At 45.9% G+C, this 16,712-nt stretch overlaps 2 protein-coding genes across 3 annotated transcripts; one reads left to right on the forward strand and one right to left on the reverse strand.

Annotated features, from left to right (window-relative positions):
- The first annotated feature begins 2,073 nt into the window (after nucleotides 1-2,073).
- LOC113935937 (haptoglobin) lies at nucleotides 2,074-6,613 on the forward strand. 2 transcript variants are annotated; one of them, XM_027618603.1, is made up of 6 exons: nucleotides 2,538-2,574; nucleotides 3,147-3,273; nucleotides 3,422-3,504; nucleotides 3,809-3,907; nucleotides 4,619-4,693; nucleotides 5,704-6,613. In XM_027618603.1, the coding sequence occupies exons 1-6, from the start codon at nucleotides 2,553-2,555 to the stop codon at nucleotides 6,480-6,482; spliced, it is 1,185 nt and encodes a 394-aa protein (XP_027474404.1). In that variant the 5' UTR covers nucleotides 2,538-2,552; the 3' UTR covers nucleotides 6,483-6,613. The 2 variants fall into 2 exon arrangements, with proteins under 2 accessions (XP_027474405.1, XP_027474404.1); XM_027618604.1 differs by lacking the exons at nucleotides 2,538-2,574; nucleotides 3,147-3,273 and adding an exon at nucleotides 2,074-2,282.
- A 2,682-nt stretch (nucleotides 6,614-9,295) lies between these two features.
- On the reverse strand, nucleotides 9,296-16,560 carry TXNL4B (thioredoxin like 4B). Its single transcript, XM_027618875.1, has 4 exons — nucleotides 16,289-16,560; nucleotides 13,782-13,950; nucleotides 12,283-12,434; nucleotides 9,296-10,166 (listed from the first exon to the last, which is right to left on the reverse strand). Exons 2-4 carry the CDS (start codon nucleotides 13,911-13,913, stop codon nucleotides 10,001-10,003), a joined length of 450 nt encoding a protein of 149 aa, XP_027474676.1. The 5' UTR covers nucleotides 13,914-13,950; nucleotides 16,289-16,560; the 3' UTR covers nucleotides 9,296-10,000.
- Nucleotides 16,561-16,712: the final 152 nt, after the last annotated feature.

A 16,712-nucleotide genomic window follows, 5' to 3' on the forward strand; every position in this document is an offset into this window, starting at 1 on the left:
CATTGTTGTTGTTTCTTGTGATTTTGGTTTATATAGAAGAATCCATTTCCAAGTATGTTTCATTTTGAGGTCTATTAAAGTGGCATTGTTCTTTTTTTTTTAAGATTTTATTTATTCATTTGAGAGAGAGAACGTGAGAGAGCACAAGCTAGGTAGAGATTCAGAGGGAGAGGGAGAAGCAGATTCCCCGTTGAGCCAGGAGCCCGACTCGATCCCAGGACCCTGAGATCACGACCTGAGCCGCAGGCAGATGCTTAATCGACTGAGCCACCCAGGCACCCCAAAGTGGTATCATTCTTTTTTAAAATTTTATTATTTATTTATTTATTTATATTTTGTTTCATTTCTTTATTTGACAGAGAGAGACACAGTGAGACAGGGAACACAAGCAGGGGAGAGAAGCAGGCCTCCCACGGAGCAGGGAGCCCGATGCGGGGCTCGATCCCAGGACCCTGGGATCATGACCTGAGCCGAAGGCAGACGCTTAATGACTGAGCCACTCAGGCGCCCCTTAGTAACCATTCTTTACCCATATAAGCAGTTTATTTTTTATTTTCAGGATAGTATTCAATAAATTACATTAGATATTCAGCACTTCATTATAAAATAGACTTTGTGTGAGATGATTTTGCCCAACTGTAGGCTAATGTAATTGTTCTGAGCACATTTAAGGTAGGCCAGGGTAAACTATGACGTTTGGTAGGTTAGGTGTATTAAAGGAATTTCTGACCTACAATATTTTCAACTTAAGCTGGTTTATCAGGATGCAGCCCCATTATAAGCTGAGGAAGTTCTGTATTCCATTATACAAATACACCATGTTATTTAGCTGTTCCCCTATTAAAAATTTTATTTGAGTGTAGTTGACACACAACATTACATTGGTTTCAGGTGGACAACATAGTGATTCACCATCTCTATAGGTTCTGCTGTGCTCACTGCAAGTGTAGCTACCATCTGTCCCCATGACGCTCTAGTACCATAGCCTTGACTATATTCCCTGTGCTGTGCTTTTTATTCCCATGACTTATTCTTTCCATATTGGAAGCTCTATCTCCTTCTGCCTTTCGCCCATTTTGCCCATCTCCCCACCGTCCCCCACCTCAGCCATTTCCCTCTGGGAGCCATCAGCTTGTTCTCAGTATTTATTAAGTCTGATTCTGCTTTTTGCTTGTCTGTAGCCAATCCCTTATTGATGGACATTTGTGCTATTTCCAGTTGTCTTGCTATTACATCAGTGCCACCATGAATATCCCAAAGTGATTCTTTTGTACATTCTAACCTAAGAATCACTGACCTTTTGTTTAATGAACAGAGCAATATTTTATTGAGTTGCTATTAAATATCAACTGAATAGTACTTGAGATATAGAGGTGGAGACATTTGACTGAAGTGTATTGATTTTTCCTAACTGCTATTTGGATTAATTACTGGACTACATTTGGGGCACCCGGGTGGTGCAGTTGGTTGAGCGCCCGACTCATGGTTTCGGTTCAGGTCGTGATCTCAGGGTTCTGAGATTGAGCCCCATGATGGGCTCTGCAATCAGCAAGAAGTTTGCTTGAGACTCTCTTCCTCTGCCCCTCCCCCCTCAAATAAATAAATAAATCTTAAAAAAAATAATTACGGGACTATAATACCATGAGAACCACTGTTGTGGAGTAGGGTCTGCGTCAGCCTACACTATAGCTTTAACCATTTTGTGTGATTTCTTGCCAAGAGCTATCAAAGAAGACACAATAAATACATTTTACTGATTTCAGGTTGGAGAACTTTTAAGCAATAGGGAGATGTCAACACTGGGTGGGGAAAATGACTGTGAAAAGGAAATGCTTTCTTTAGAGCCCTGTCTCAGCCAGGTTGCAGCAGCGTCTATAGTGGGTTTAAAACAACACACAGAAGGGCTTTTTCAGCGCGGATAAAGCTCCAAAACAAAGAGACACAGACTGACACTTCCTCCCCGAGTCCTGCACACAGTGGCTGATTTCGGGAAGCCTTTTGGCAGCCACATGGGGTCACAGTGTGGCCAGGCTTCTCTGGGGTTTGTAGAGAAACACTGGGGGAAACTCAAATGTGAAGCAAGAGCTCAACTCTTAACAGGGATATTGTTTGTGGCTCTGTTACTGGAAAATGCGATGACCTTATTAACAAGGTCAAAGTTGTGTAGACACAGGAATTACAAAATTGAGGAGGGGGTGGAGTGAGATACTGGGCACATAAAAGCATCAGGAGGAGGCCCCCACAGTACTGCTCTTCCAGAGGCAGGACAAACCAAAGATGAGGTGAGTCCGCAGCTCTGCTGCTTCTCCCCCTTTCCCTGGCATACTTCATCCTTCCCTGTGTACATCCTTTACCCCTGGGACAGCCCAGTTATGGGAGAAGCCAAAGGAGAGATGCAAAACAAACCCAAAGCGGTAGGGCAGATGAGTTAAATCATAGCGAATTAAGAGGTTTCGGGTGTTAAATCTTCTGTTTTTCTGCCTCCGTGAGAACGTGACTTACTCTACAGGATGGCTCTTTCCTCGGGGTTACAGTTTTCATTTTTGTGGGGGATGCCTGCCAGTGGCTCCCATGGTAGGCTTTCTGGCATTTTAAATATGTTCATTAGCAGATGTTTTCATTTTTCAAAAATGTATAGGACCAATAGTAACATATGTAAATGACCCAATGAAGGCACTGAGATTTTATCAAAGTAACAAAAAAAAGTTTTTTGAAATGTTGAAATCTCAAGACTACAAACTTGGCATAGCCAGGCAAGCTCTGTAGAGCTGGTCTCGGTCAGCAAGACGGGGAAGTGGTGAGTGGGCCTGGCCACTGAGGCCCGAGTCCACAGTCAGGCTTTCAGGAAGCCGGTTATCTGCCCAGGAACCTTTTTTGGCATTTTGGGGTGTCCTGAAGACAAATAAAAAAAATAGTAGGAAAACAACGTACAAGTGTTTTAAATTCTGTATACTTAAGACATCTTATCATGGAAAAATTTAAAAAGTAGAGAGAATAGCCTAGGAAACCCCTGTTTTCCATCTTCAGGTCATCCACATTTTATTAGCAGCACCCTGTAGCCCAGGACCTTAGGGGTGCCTGAGGGAGGCTTTTTGAAGGGGAGCTCTCATATTGTTGGTAATTTAACGTTTCCCAAACGGTGCCAGAAACCGAGGCCCACAGATCTATGTGCCTTTCTATCTCGGTGGTTCCTCTCGGAAGCCCACGTAGAATTCCGCGCGGCGCAGAGCACGCGGGAACCCGGGTGTCCTGGGAAGCTGCCGCACCGAGTGGGTATGTGGATGGTGGTGGCAGGCCCCTTCTTGGCGTCAGCACTTCCACGTAGCCTCTTCTCTGGCGGTCTGACAGGAGGGGTGTGGGTGCGCATGCGCGCGTGTGAGGCAGGAAGACCGGTTGTGCAGCCCTTGTCTTCTCTCTGCAGAGCCCTGGGAGCTGTCATTGCCCTCTTGCTTTGCGGGCAGCTTTTCGCAGCGGACACTGGCAGTGAGGCCCCAGATCATGCAGGTAGGTGTCTGGGTTTGGGTAGGAGCTTCACGTCCCAGCACTGCTGTGCCTCCTTTTGACCCTATCAGATCTGCGCCCTCTCTTTGGGTAGAGCCAGTTCCTCCTTCTCGTCCTAATATCTGGTGTTCCAGTCCAGTGAAGCACACTGGGGAGCCAGCCAGGATAGAGGGGGGATGTCCTTCCCTTTGGCTTCCATTTGAGGTGGAGGGTGGCTGATGTGCATAGCAGCTTCTTCTCAACGGACTTTTCACGGGTCTCTGGGATCAGAGTATCAACCTCCTCCTCCTGTGATTTTTCTTTGCAGAGGTCAGTGTCCCAAAGCCCCCAGAGATTGAAAATGCCTATGTGGAGCACTTGATTCGCTACCAGTGTAAGCCCTTCTACAGACTGCGCACCGGAGACGGTAAGACCTGGACAAGTGTCCCTGCACAGCCCCCCTGCCCCGCCCCCCGTCTTTCCATGATGACCGGGGCCAGGGGTGATGGGCCAGAAAGCTGACATGTTCTCCTTGGAACCAGAAGAGGTAGATTCTAATAAGGGTTTTGTCACCAGTAACTGTGGCCTTTTGGGCAAATTATCTTAGCCTCAAGTTTGCCCCTTTATTAAGGGAAGGCAATGCCACGTAGCCTATTCAACCCAAAAGAGATGTGGTAAAAGAACCAAGGGTGGCACCAGTGATGACGACAGGTGGCCCTGACCTAGTATTGTGCTCCCTGCGCTAAGTGCTTCACAGGTATTTGCTCACTGAGTTCTCACGACACACCCCTGAAGATTATATAATAAATATATTATATAATAATAATCCTGTTATTATTCTCATTGTGCTGATGAGGAAGTGGAGGCACAAGAGAGGTTGAGTAACTTGCTCAGGTTCAGGTGGCCCCTAAGAGGGACAGTCAGAATATGAATCTCAATTCCTATACTGTACTGTGTCGCCGCCACCCCACATTTGTCCTGAGGGGCTTCCCCGGCACCCCAGCACCTGGCTTCCAGCGCAATGCTCCTCCCTTCCTCCTCCTTTCCTCTTTCTTTAAGCCTCTTTAAACACCTTCCCTCCTCATGCTAGGTCCAGACTCAATTTCTCTTCTGACTCATTTCTTTCCTTTTGTTTCAGGAGTGTACACCTTGAACAATGAGAAGCACTGGACAAACAAGTTCACTGGAGAGAAGCTGCCTGAATGTGAAGCAGGTAGGAAGCCAGGGGTGTTGGGAAGCAGACCAAGCAGAGGTGTTGAGAGTCCCCTGCATGGGCAGGCATCTAGATCGAAATGTCCCAGGGGCATATCCTTCCCAACTGGTTTTCTCTGAGCATATGAGAGCCAAGACAGGGGACGAGGGAGAGCCACAAAGGGTCAGGCTGATAAGTGAACTTTTAGGTGAGGACACTCCCAGTAAAGTTCACTAAGGATCTTGCTCTTTTGGACCTTCAGGATATTGGCTGAATCCACGGTCTACACTGCCCTCTAGGGTCAGGAGCCCCTATATATACACACAGGCTGTCCAGGGAGCCCAGGATCAAGTGTAAAGCAAGCTCCAGGAAGGAGTTGTGGGAGGGCAGAACAAAACCAAATCCACGGAGGTGTGACGCAGGCTGGAGAGGGATTAGGACTTCTGTTTCTTGTTATTAGGAAGAGATGTTGCTCTTTCCGTGCCCCTCCTGGGACCAGAGGATTTTGCCTGCCCTCTTCTGCTAACAGCAGTGCAGAACTACTAACCTGCCTTGTATTAACTGCAATATCTAAAATCTGAGTTCTGGCCAATGATGCAACAGATCACTCTTTATTCAGAGGACGAATTATTATAGCTTCTCATCCTCAAATTAATTTCAGGGAGTTGTGGATGTGGCTTTTTGTGATAAATGATTTAAATATACATACAGTTCATTAGCCAGGGTTTGAAAATCTCAGCAATACTTTGTGTGTGTGTGTGTGTGTGTGTGTGTGTGTATGTGTGAGTTAGAAAAGCAGGAACTAGAACTGTGTCTTAGTGATGTACACAACTTTATAAAAAAGAACCATTTTAAACCATAAACAATGGAAATGAGAGGAGCAGGTGGTAAAGGCAAGGCATGTCAATATTTCTAGCTGTGCAGAAATTAACACAACAGTTTAGACAGCAGCAACCACCACCGCTGTCCCCCCCTTTCCCACACCAGGAGATTCACATTCCTGCTCATGACTTTCTTGCTCTCCTTGACAGTATGTGGGAAGCCCAAGAACCCAGTGGATCAGGTGCAGCGCATCATGGGTGGATCGGTGGACGCCAAAGGCAGCTTTCCCTGGCAGGCCAAGATGGTCTCCCACCATAATCTCACCTCAGGGGCCACCCTGATCAACGAACAATGGCTGTTGACCACAGCTAAAAATCTCTTCCTGGGCCACACAGATGATGCGAAAGCAAAGGACATTGCCCCTACTTTAACACTCTATGTGGGGAAAAATCAGCTTGTGGAGATTGAAAAGGTGGTTCTCCACCCTAACTACTCCAATGTCGATATCGGGCTCATCAAACTCAAGCAGAAGGTGCCCATTGATGAGAGGGTAATGCCCATCTGTCTACCTTCCAAAGATTATGCAGAAGTGGGGCGTATGGGCTATGTGTCTGGCTGGGGGCGGAATTCCAACTTTAATTACACTGAGCTACTCAAGTATGTCATGCTGCCGGTGGCTGATCAAAACAACTGTGTACAGCACTATGAAGGCAGCACAGTGCCCGAAAAGAAGTCACCCAAGAGCCCCGTGGGGGTGCAGCCCATACTGAACGAGCACACCTTCTGCGCTGGCTTGTCCAAGTTTCAGGAAGACACCTGCTACGGTGATGCTGGCAGCGCCTTTGCTGTTCACGACCAGGACGAGGACACGTGGTACGCGGCCGGAATCCTGAGCTTTGACAAGAGCTGTACTGTGGCCGAGTACGGCGTCTACGTGAAGGTGCCCTCCGTTCTGGCCTGGGTTCAGGAAACCATGGCGGGCAACTAATGCCGGCCAGCTGGCAGCCCTCGCCCGAGGGCCAGAACTCACTCTGGAAGAGGGGAAAGAGGATGGGAGTGGAGGGGAGAAAACACAGTGTGAAGCGGTGCTGAGCCAATAAAGAGCTTTCTTTTGAGTCATTTCTGTGCTGTTTTTATTCTCTCATTTATGGTATGGCAACAGCTAAGTGGTACAGTGGTATATACCGGGAGTGTGGCAGAAACCAGCCCAGGCCAACTAGAAACCCCTAAGGTGACACAGAACTGTCCCGTGCTGGGGTCACCCTCAGTGAAAGACCCTCAGAAAGGTCACGGTTACCCTTGTTTCAGAGACAAGGAAACAGACTTGGAGAAGGCAAGTGATTTGCTTAAGGCCACACAGCGGGTAAGCAGGGTGGCTGAATTCACCGCACACCCAGGCCAGGCTGAATAGGAACCTTGGCTCTCTGCCCCGCACCCTCCTGCTTCTGGGCAGTGCGTGAGGGGAGCGTGTGGGCTGATGAGGAAGAGGCCAGCTCAGTGTGGGATGAAGACGGGGGTTCTGCCCCAGGCAGAATCTTACTACTTGTGCTCCCACACAGCGGCACTTCAGAAAACAAAGATGGGAAAGGCAGCAGTTAGGACTTGCTGGGTCCAGATCACAGCGTGGCCGTCCGTCAGCCACAAGCCTTCAGTCCCCGCTTTCCTTCCGGAGCGGCTCGAACCGGATCATCTCTAACGTCCCTCCCAACATTCTGGAACTTGGTAAAGAGTTACAGGTCTCTTCCTCAATAGGGTAGGCTTTCCCCAGATGGAAGAAACCTATCCTTTACCAGGAGCCAAATGCAAGCCACCTGAGTTTTCCCTTTCACAAAGATACGGTCTTGCTATTAAGGGTCTCCCAGAAGAATAGTTCCAAAACCCTTGCAAGCAGGAGGCTCTTCTAACTTCTTCCACTCTTTCTGGCTAGTTAAGCCTTCAGTACACTGACCTTTCATCAAGACACCTCTTGTCACATGAAGATAGGGCCTCTCCTTCTCACTGGTGTAAAATGCCCCCTGATGTCAGTGTTCTCACACCAGGGCCTGCCCTGCACTGTGGAGCTGTCCTCAAACACATGCTCCAGATCCATCAATACTTTTCAATCCCTTAGAGCTAGTGGACCAGTGGAGATCTTACACCTCTATTCTAAAACCTGTGAAAGAGAGAAGAGCCAGAAACGGAAATTTGCTACACACACATAAACAGAATGCCTCTCAGAATACAGTTAATGCCTTTTTCTTCTGGTACTGTCTTCAGTACTAGGTTTTCTTGAAGAAAAAAAGCCACTCTTTTCTTGAAGAATTATCTGCTTGCATTAAGTGGCTTCTGGCCACTGTTCAGGAGGAAAATAGTAAGGAGAAGCCTTTGGCATTTTCTCAATCCACTTATCTTCTCTGGCTTCCTCCCCAGCAGCACCTCCTGCCCTCCTGGGCTAGCCCTCAGGTTTCAGTGACCCTGAACTCATGTAGCTCTCTGCACCCGTTCTGCTGCCTCCAGCATCGGGCCTTCTTCCTCCCGGCGCCCTCTCCCGGGAAATGCCTCCCCTCTTCCACACAAGCACCTCCTGCCCGCCGCTGGAGGTGCAGGCCTTGTCTCCTGTGAGAAGCCTCTTCCAGTTCAGGAGTCATCTGTATTTATGGAGCATCGGGCGCAGGGCAGGGCATCCAGTATGAACTCATCGAGACTTGTGGAATGGAAAGCAACTAAGGGAGGAACAAGAACACAAATCGGGACTTCAGAGAAACATTCCCTGAAGACCTTGGGAGGAGAGGAGACAGGGGAATTTTATGAATGCAAGTTCTGAGTTTTTGCTGGTATCTGCGCACTTACCCCACGTCAACACTGTGTGACTCAGGCTCTGACAGAAAGTCCAACGAACAGTGAGAGGCAAGGAAGATGTTTTGTTCTTTCACAGGGGTCCGGAGGGAGGCAGGTCTAGAGTTCATGCAGAGGCTCAAAACATCATCAGGGACCCAGGGTCTTTTTATTGCTCTTCTCCACACGTTCACTTTTCATCCCAGGGCTGGTCCTTGTGGTCGTAGGATGGCTGCTGCTGTCCCATGGATCAGGATGACCAGAGCAGGAAGACGGGGAGAGAACGCAGAGGCGATGGCGGCTCTCTCCTTTCATCAGCTAAGGACACAAAAGCCCCCGGCAGCCTTCCTCCTGTGCCCTATCAGTGGTGACCTCTTCCTACAGACGAGGCTCGGGAAGGACGGAGCTGGTAAAGGGGTGACACACCCGCAGCAACAGTGCTGGCCTGCACAGAACTGGACTTCTGCTGGCCACGAGCTGTCAAGCAGGTCGATGCTGCCCGGCCCACGGCCCTCCGGCTCCGTATCTCCTCCTTGTTCTGTTAAGTCAGGATCCAGACGTTTTGAGAGAAGCAGCGACTTGCCCAAGTGGAGGCAGGTTATGCCGGGGATGCCGCAAGAGCGAGAATTCTTCATAAGGTTATTAAAACAGGCAAATACCATGAAGACGTTATTTCTTTCTAATGATTCTGACAACTCTTTCCAGTCCTGAGTGCTTGGAGTGAAATTCTCTGCCTCAGAGAGAGGCAGAACTCTGACTTCTGGGAGAAACCTGCTCCTACTGACTACAGGTAGTTAATTTTTTGTTTAGCTCAAATTGGGTGCTGGATGGTAAAGGTTCAAGGTCTCATTTCTTGGGCTATCTCATAACATAAAAACTAGTAAAATGAGCAAACCGAGATACTGTTTTATTTCTTTAACGATTTTATTTATTTGACAGAGACAGAGAGATAGTGAGAGCAGGAACACAAGCAGGGGGAGTGGGAGAGGGAGAAGCAGGCTTCCCACCGAGCAGGGAGCCCAATGCGGGGCTCGATCCCAGGACCCTGGGACCATGACCTGAGCTGAAGGCAGACGCTTAACCGACTGAGCCACCCAGGCGCCCCCTGGGATACTGTTTTAAAAGTCTAAGCCAGAAAGTTTCCAAAATAAAACAAATTTGCCCACTCTCAGTAGAGAATCATTTATCCAAGAGAAACAAGGATAACGGGACTGGAGATGGGAGAGCACGTGATAAATATGTGCGCGGAGGAATGGGCGAGGGGGAGCGTGTGTGTACATCTAGGGTACAAAAGAAGTATTTCTGTTCTTGTGGGAATGGATTTTCTATTTTACTTGTGTATCAAGTATACATAGTTAAACTGTACTAGGCAACGTTTAGAAGGATTCTGTACCATCTTAAGGAATAAGGAGAAGCACAATATAGATTTATAAAATCACACTGGGAAAATGGACCACGGTTGTCTTGACTGCTCTGAGGTTTGCAGGGAGTAGACATTTCAGCACCCATCCCTGCTAATCATGGTACCAGCGTGGCCTTCTACTTGGGGGCGGGGTATTTTCTGTCCAAGTCAGACCTCTTCTCTGCTGGGACGCTGAGCACCTTTCTGAAGGACTCCAGGAAGACAGCATAGCTGGATTCAGGTACTGCTTCAAGATGTGCCTTTGTCTTCAACTTTCAGTAGTAAATGTGCTAAATGTCTTGATAGAGGAGGTCATATTTGGGAATATTCTTGGGATCAATAGGACTTTGGACAATAAGTTTTCCCCTCATCGCTCCTCGATAAATTACTTCAATCAGATCTATGAAGTCCTGCTTAGTTTTGAAACTTCCCACAAACTTAGTGTGATCTGGAGACCTAGAGAGCACAGAAGAAAAACAACCTTGCTCAGAACTTTGGGCGATTACTCGCTGCAGACCTTCAGGAACAACAAAATGAATCGCAGCTCTGTAACTTTCTTCTCATCGGGGAGACTTAAGACATGAAGCCTGACATTGATTTCTCTGGTTGCAATTACTGGGCCCATCTGATATAGGACTAAAGCCAGTGCCGTCGGCCACTGGGGTGGCATGTGAGCCCTATCATGCGAAGAGCCTCCGCTTCAAAATCTATTTTCATCACTTCTTAGCTCTGTATCCAGTAGAATTGCCTGGACGCTGGCATGGGCATGGTCTGCTGCTGCTGCTGTTGGCTACACTGTGTAAAGACGACTGGTCATCGTCTCTGAGTTGCCCTCACTTACACTTTTGAGTGGTGGGTATGAAATCTCTGTTTTTTATTTTTTTACTATTTCAAACTTCAAGTATGTTAATTGTAGAAACTTTTTAGAAAAACAAAATTACCAGTGAGGCCAGAGGCTGCATGTCGGCGCATGTCCTTCCAATCTGCGCGCACGCGTGTGTATATGTAGATGCATTTTTTTCAAAATCATGGCAATTATATCATGCAAACTATTTTGTAATGTGCTTTTCCAACCCACATATAACCTGTTTCTTTCAAAGTCATTAAACTTGCATCCACAACGTTACACGAAATTGATATCTAGTATCCCTCTCTGGACATCTACGTTCTTTCTATGTATTTTGCTTTCTAAATAATGGTGGGATGAATATTCAGGCAGCCAATTTTGCCCACTTTCACGATTATTTTTCCTTCAGAGAAATTCCTGGAAATGCTATTGCAGGGTTAAAAATTTTACTTTTTTTTCTTTTGAGAGAGAGAGAGTGCACAAGCGGGGGGTGGATGGGGAGGAGGTGGGAGGGAAAGGGTCTCAAGCAGACTCTGTGCTGAGCCTGGAGTCTGACACAGGGCTCAGTCCCACGATGCTGAGAGCAGCAACTGGGCCGAAATCAAGAGCTGGATGCTCAACTGACTGAGCCACCCAGGTGCCCCCCAAATTTTACAGACTTTTAAAATGGTAAATAGTGTCATAAATCACCCTTGAAAAAGATTGCACCAAAATAATACTCACATCAACTGTATCCTAGGTGAATAAATAGCTTTAAAATACTTAAAACAGGTAATATTTAACGCATTTTCAGAAAGATAATGACAGAACAGGTACAGAGATCTAAACAAGCAGACACCTCACCCACAGCAAGAAATGGTAAGAACTACGGGCACACGGAAAATACATGTTAAGTATTAGGATGCTGACTGGATGCCGTGGAGGGTGTTAAAGATTTCACAGCGCTTATTCTTGACAGAGTTGGTTGAAGAATGTCTTCAAAACCTTCTGAGTTATATGTTAAGAAAAAAGAAAAAGAAGAGAGCAGGAGGGGAAGAATGAAGGGGAGTAAGTCGGAGGGGGAGACGAACCATGAGAGACGATGGACTCTGAAAAACAAACTGAGGGTTCTAGAGGGGAGGGGGGTGGAAGGATGGGTTAGCCTGGTGATGGGTATTAAAGAGGGCACGTTCTGCGTGGAGCACCGGGTGTTATGCACAATCAATGAATCATGGCACACTACATCAAAAACTAGTGATGTAACGTATGGTGATTAACATAATAAAAAAATTAAAGAAAAAAAACAAAAAAAAAACCTTCTGAGTGGCAGAAGAGAGGACAGTCGGCCAGAGAGAAGCATGTCTTAGTTTGCTGGAACACTTCTTTTCAAAAGCAGCCAACCAGTCCCAGAAGTTTAAGTACACTGACATATTTTGTTTTAAATGAAATTCCTGGGAAACTTTTAAAAAAGCTGTTCTGTATTTTCTACACTGAAGGATGGTCAGTGCTTCCCAAATTGTACAAATCTTTCCTACTTCAGTAGGAGGTTAAAATCTGCCAATTGCGCTGGAAACCCTCTCTTTTTTGCAGCCAAGTTTCACGTAACAAATGAGAGCATCAGCTGAGCAAAGAGCAGCAACATTAGGCTCACAAGGCCACCGGCACAGGCAGGTAGGCGACTTACCGCAATTACTCGGGGAAAACAAACTCCCACTGCCATAGTTACGTCAAGTCAATCGAACTTACCCGTAATCCACTTTCATATGCTGCCCATTGAAGAAAAACACAGTAGATGGAATATAACTGATGTCAAAATAGTGCGTGTAAACGGGAGTTCGGTCCACATCTACCAGATATATGGCAGCCATTTTACTCAGGCCAGAATAGGTCTTAGAAAGCTGCAAATAGAGAGTGACAGGTAGGTCACAATACGAGAGGCAGCTAAGGTTTCTTCTGTGAAACTTTTTACTGGGATATTCTGTTTGAAAGATACTCCTGGGGCGAGAATCTCTCCTGAGTTCCACATTAGACACAGTATAACCTTATCATTCAGAGTCTGAGTCTCTGTTGGTAGACTTGTGAGAGGTCCCTGGGAAAACTGTGTGAATACATTTTTTAAAAATGCATTTAAAAAAAAAATCTGGTTTTGGTAGTAAAGTTTTTATAAACTTTTTGTGGATTTATAAAATCCATGTTCACTTAAACAAAAACAACTCAGAAGTATGTACTGTGCACTGAAATTCCCCCAAATCTCTTTCCTTCCAATTCCCCCATGAATGATAATTATAATAAAAATAGTGAAGACTTGCATGGCAGTTATTATGTGCTAAGTGTCCTTAGCGCTTTACACTTGTTAACTCATTTACTCCTTACAACATTCCTATGAGGTTATTATAGTCTCCATTTCTTAGATGAAGAAACTGAGGTAATTTGCCTCCAGTCACACAGCTAGTAAACAATACAGCTAGGAATTGAACTCGGGCAGCCTGGCTCCATGATATTCCCTCTCCTCTATGGCTGAGGGTATAATCCTCTGGCCCTTTCCCCCCTCAGGTTAACATATCACACGCTCATTTTTAATCACAGTAATAAAGATTCTTATACAGGATCCACATCATGGGTAGCAGCAATAGAGATGCTGGGAAGAGGTCTCAGTACTGGGGTAAGTCTCTCTCCATAATAAAAAGAGACAGGAATAAACCCATTCTGTCTCATACTCCCCTCCCTACTCATCAGAGTATGAAGATGTGTTATGAAATCAGAGATTATCATCAGGCACACAGTGGAGGCAACACACTAGAAAAGCTTATCTGCAGGCAGAGAAAATGAAGTTCAAACCCCAGCTCTGCAGGTTAGTGGTTTTGTCCTGTGGGCAGTCACCCGATCTCCCTGGCTGGCATTCATCTCCCCCCATGGGAATAGTTAATTGTCCCACTGTTGTGAGCACCAAGTAAAATAATGTTCAGATTCTTGTTAGTAGTGTTTCTGGTCCTCCACGGCTTTGCTGGTGAAACTGAACTTGGATGGCTGCTGGTGGGCAAGGACATCTAGGACAGATTCAGAACAATCAGAGACTTGGGGGCCCAGCTCAGGGCAGGTACACGACCAGCTCCTGGTGAAAGTGTGCCAACAAATGAAAAGCTGTGTCTCTGGGCCTGACCGCTCCCTTCCAAGCACTCTGTAGATATTGAAGAGAGAATATACAGATTTTTAATAAAAACCATTTATTTAAAAAATTCACTTACTATATCATCTAGCTGCAGACAGACAGGATCCTCATCTCTCCCAAACCGGAGGACCAACACCTTCTCTGCAGTACTTTTTATTGCTTGGTCTACTTCTTTTTTGCTAGTTAGCTTGGGCAATAGGAAGCTCATCTTGAAATAATCCAAACAGTAATCCTCACTGTCAGTTCTGAAATATAGTTGCAATATTTAAAGACAGCGTAAGTGCATGCCTCCTAATTAAAAAAAAAAAACAACTTAATTTTTGGAGTAGGTAATATACATACATTTTATTCCCAGAGGAAAAAATGGTTTCATACAACAAAGTATCAAAGTAAAAGGAAAACACTATAAGGCACAAACTGGTGGCAAGTCCACCAGCTTAAAAACAAACAATATAGAAATGTACACTGTGAAAAATCTCCCTCCCTGTCTGCCCTCAACTGGCCCCGTTTGCACTAGCCTATTTCTCCCCACACACCACGTAGCTACTTTCATTAGCTTCTCATGTATCTTCCAGTTTTGTTATGCATTTACAGGAAAATACAATATGCATTCCTATGTTTCCCTCTTTTGCCCCAAAGATAGCCTATTCTATCTGCCAGTGTGCCAGCAGGAAAAAGATGACATTCTCAAATTTGAAGAGATTATATGAAGACAACAGGGTACAGTGCTGTACTTCAGCTAGTAAGAGCAGGGTGCTGTTCCTATCCCTAGGCCTGAAGGGGCCATGGGAGGGAGCAGTTGGCAGAAGTGCGTGGTGGGGACTGTGGGGGTGCAAAAGGCCCTTGTATAAGGAGTCAGCCTGCAGTAAAGGGATGCAGCCACTCTTCTCCCTCCCTCTGATCTGCTAATGCACCCACAGGCTGACTCAAACTGGAACCAGACGGCAGGGGAGATGCAGAAGGCAGCCCAGTCTCCTGGTCCCAGAGCAGTCTAGAGAAGGAGGAAGAGTGGAGCTGGAGAGGCAAATGACAGATGTCCAGCACACATATTTTACCCACTCTTCTGCACCTTGCGGTGTTTTACCTAACATGCGAAGATCTTTCCATATCCCTAACACACACAGTCACAGCGACATACTATTTCATGCATGGACCATATGTTTTATTTTATTTTTTTAAAAAGATTTTATTTATTTCTTTGAGATAGAGTGAGACAGAGCATGAGCAAGGGGGAGGGGCAAAGTGAGAGGGAGAAGCAGACTCCCCTGCTGAGCAGGGAGCCTGATGAGGGGCTTGATACCTGAGCCGAAGGCACACACCCAACTGACTCAGCCACCCAGGCGCCCCGTACCATACTTTTTAAAGTCTTTTACTTACGGAGTATTATCATGAGTCCTGGCTTAAAAGATTCTTGGTGCATACCTTACTAGATGCACCTCACCACTTGGCAAACAGATCACTTAAGGGTGTGTGTGACAACTACACACAAAAAATAAGTCATAAAATACTGAGATAGAAGGGATCTAATCCAATCCCCTCATTTTACAGACTTGTTTGCCTACCGTTTTGGTTCTAGCTACAACAAGGACTAGAATCCAAGCCACCAAATTTCTAATGCAGTGTTCCTTCGGCTATATTAAGTTAGGAAAAAAATAAAAAAAATTTTTAGAAGACTATTTATTTGACAGAGAGAGACATAGCAAGAGATGGAACACAAGCAGGGGCAGTGGGAGAGGGAATTCAAATAGCACCTTCAGTATGTTACTGATAAAGAGGAAGTGAGGGGAGGGGAAAGCTGTCCACGGGGGTGAGGGGCCTGGATAATTGTTGGAAGAGAGGAAAACTGATGCCACACCTAAGAATATGTTCATAGCAAAGAATACCAACAGAGACTTCACAAAAGAAGAGGTACAAACGGACAAAGCTTGTACCTTTGGAAAGTTAAGCTTTACTGGTAAACAAAGAAAAGCAAATTAGAAGATTATTTGACAAAGGCATTAAATTGGTAAAGCGAAACAATAATGCAAGGGTGTGAACGGACACGCATTTCATTGTCCCCGCTGGAAGGCAGGGAAGCAAAACTTTTCTAGGAAGAAAACCATCTGAGCAACAATTCCATTTCCGAGAATTAATTCGACACGTCTACAAATATTTATGTAGAAAAGATATTATCATATTCTTAGTGGTGAAAAACTGGAAACAACCTAAATGGCCCAAAACAGGGGACTGGAAAAACAAACGACAGGACAGTCCTGCAACATATTATTACACGGCCAAAATATTGTGTTATAAATGAGTATTTCAGATACTGAAAGGTTCTCATGATAAAGTTATAAAACAGTATACAAAGTGTGATTCCACTGCTGTACAAAAACCTAACTATAATACAAATGTATACGTTTGCATATAAAAACTGGAAAAAAATACCCCCAAATACCATCAGTGGTCACCTCTGCGAGTGAACAGACAGGAGAGAGCGTTTCTTTTTCCAAAATAGTCAAGATAAATAAACATACATATATTTAACGAAGCCCGTGGTTGGGCTACTCCTGGCCCACAACTGCTACGGAAAACGATACTTACTTTATTCGTACAAGTCACTTCCCTCTCTTCCACTTCAGGACTGTCCGCAACCCTGACCCCTTCTCCAAACAAGGTAGGACGCCAGCTACTCCTACGCCAGCGGTAACCGACAGTAACCCAGCCGCTACTGCTTAGCAACTCTCGGCTGACCGCTTAAGAAAACGGAAACGGAAAAGAAAACGCACAGGCGCAGTAGGTAAACCTGCGGTCGATCTCAATAGTCCAACAAGCCGAAGCTGTTATTCTACTCCGAGCCCACTTGGCTCGGTTTCGGCCGGAAGCCGTAGAGTCACTTCCGCCCTTATTAAAAATGGCCGATCTCCTCCCCTCACCCTCCCATTCCTCCCGCCTTTCAGACTAACTGTGATTGGTCGCGACGAGACTCGGAAGTGAAGTGTGTCTGAGCCGAGTCCCAGAGGAGGAC

This window comes from Zalophus californianus, chromosome 17 (assembly GCF_009762305.2).
Source record: "Zalophus californianus isolate mZalCal1 chromosome 17, mZalCal1.pri.v2, whole genome shotgun sequence".
NCBI classification, from domain to species: domain Eukaryota; kingdom Metazoa; phylum Chordata; class Mammalia; order Carnivora; family Otariidae; genus Zalophus; species Zalophus californianus.

What these genes read in the sequence shown, in the direction of transcription:
- LOC113935937 (XM_027618603.1), top strand. Translation starts at nt 2,553, where the DNA reads ATGCCTGCCAGTGGCTCCCATG. An exon ending in GCCTGCCAGTGGCTCCCATG is followed by an intron (nt 2,575 to 3,146) that starts GTAGGCTTTCTG and finishes AAACGGTGCCAG; the next exon opens with AAACCGAGGCCCACAGATCT. An exon ending in GAAGCTGCCGCACCGAGTGG is followed by an intron (nt 3,274 to 3,421) that starts GTATGTGGATGG and finishes TTCTCTCTGCAG; the next exon opens with AGCCCTGGGAGCTGTCATTG.
- TXNL4B (XM_027618875.1), bottom strand. Translation starts at nt 13,913, where the DNA reads ATGAGCTTCCTATTGCCCAAGCTAACTAGCAAAAAAGAAGTAGACCAA. An exon ending in GTCTGCAGCTAGATGATATA is followed by an intron (nt 12,435 to 13,781) that starts GTAAGTGAATTT and finishes CTCTATTTGCAG; the next exon opens with CTTTCTAAGACCTATTCTGG. An exon ending in CATATGAAAGTGGATTACGG is followed by an intron (nt 10,167 to 12,282) that starts GTAAGTTCGATT and finishes TGTGCTCTCTAG; the next exon opens with GTCTCCAGATCACACTAAGT.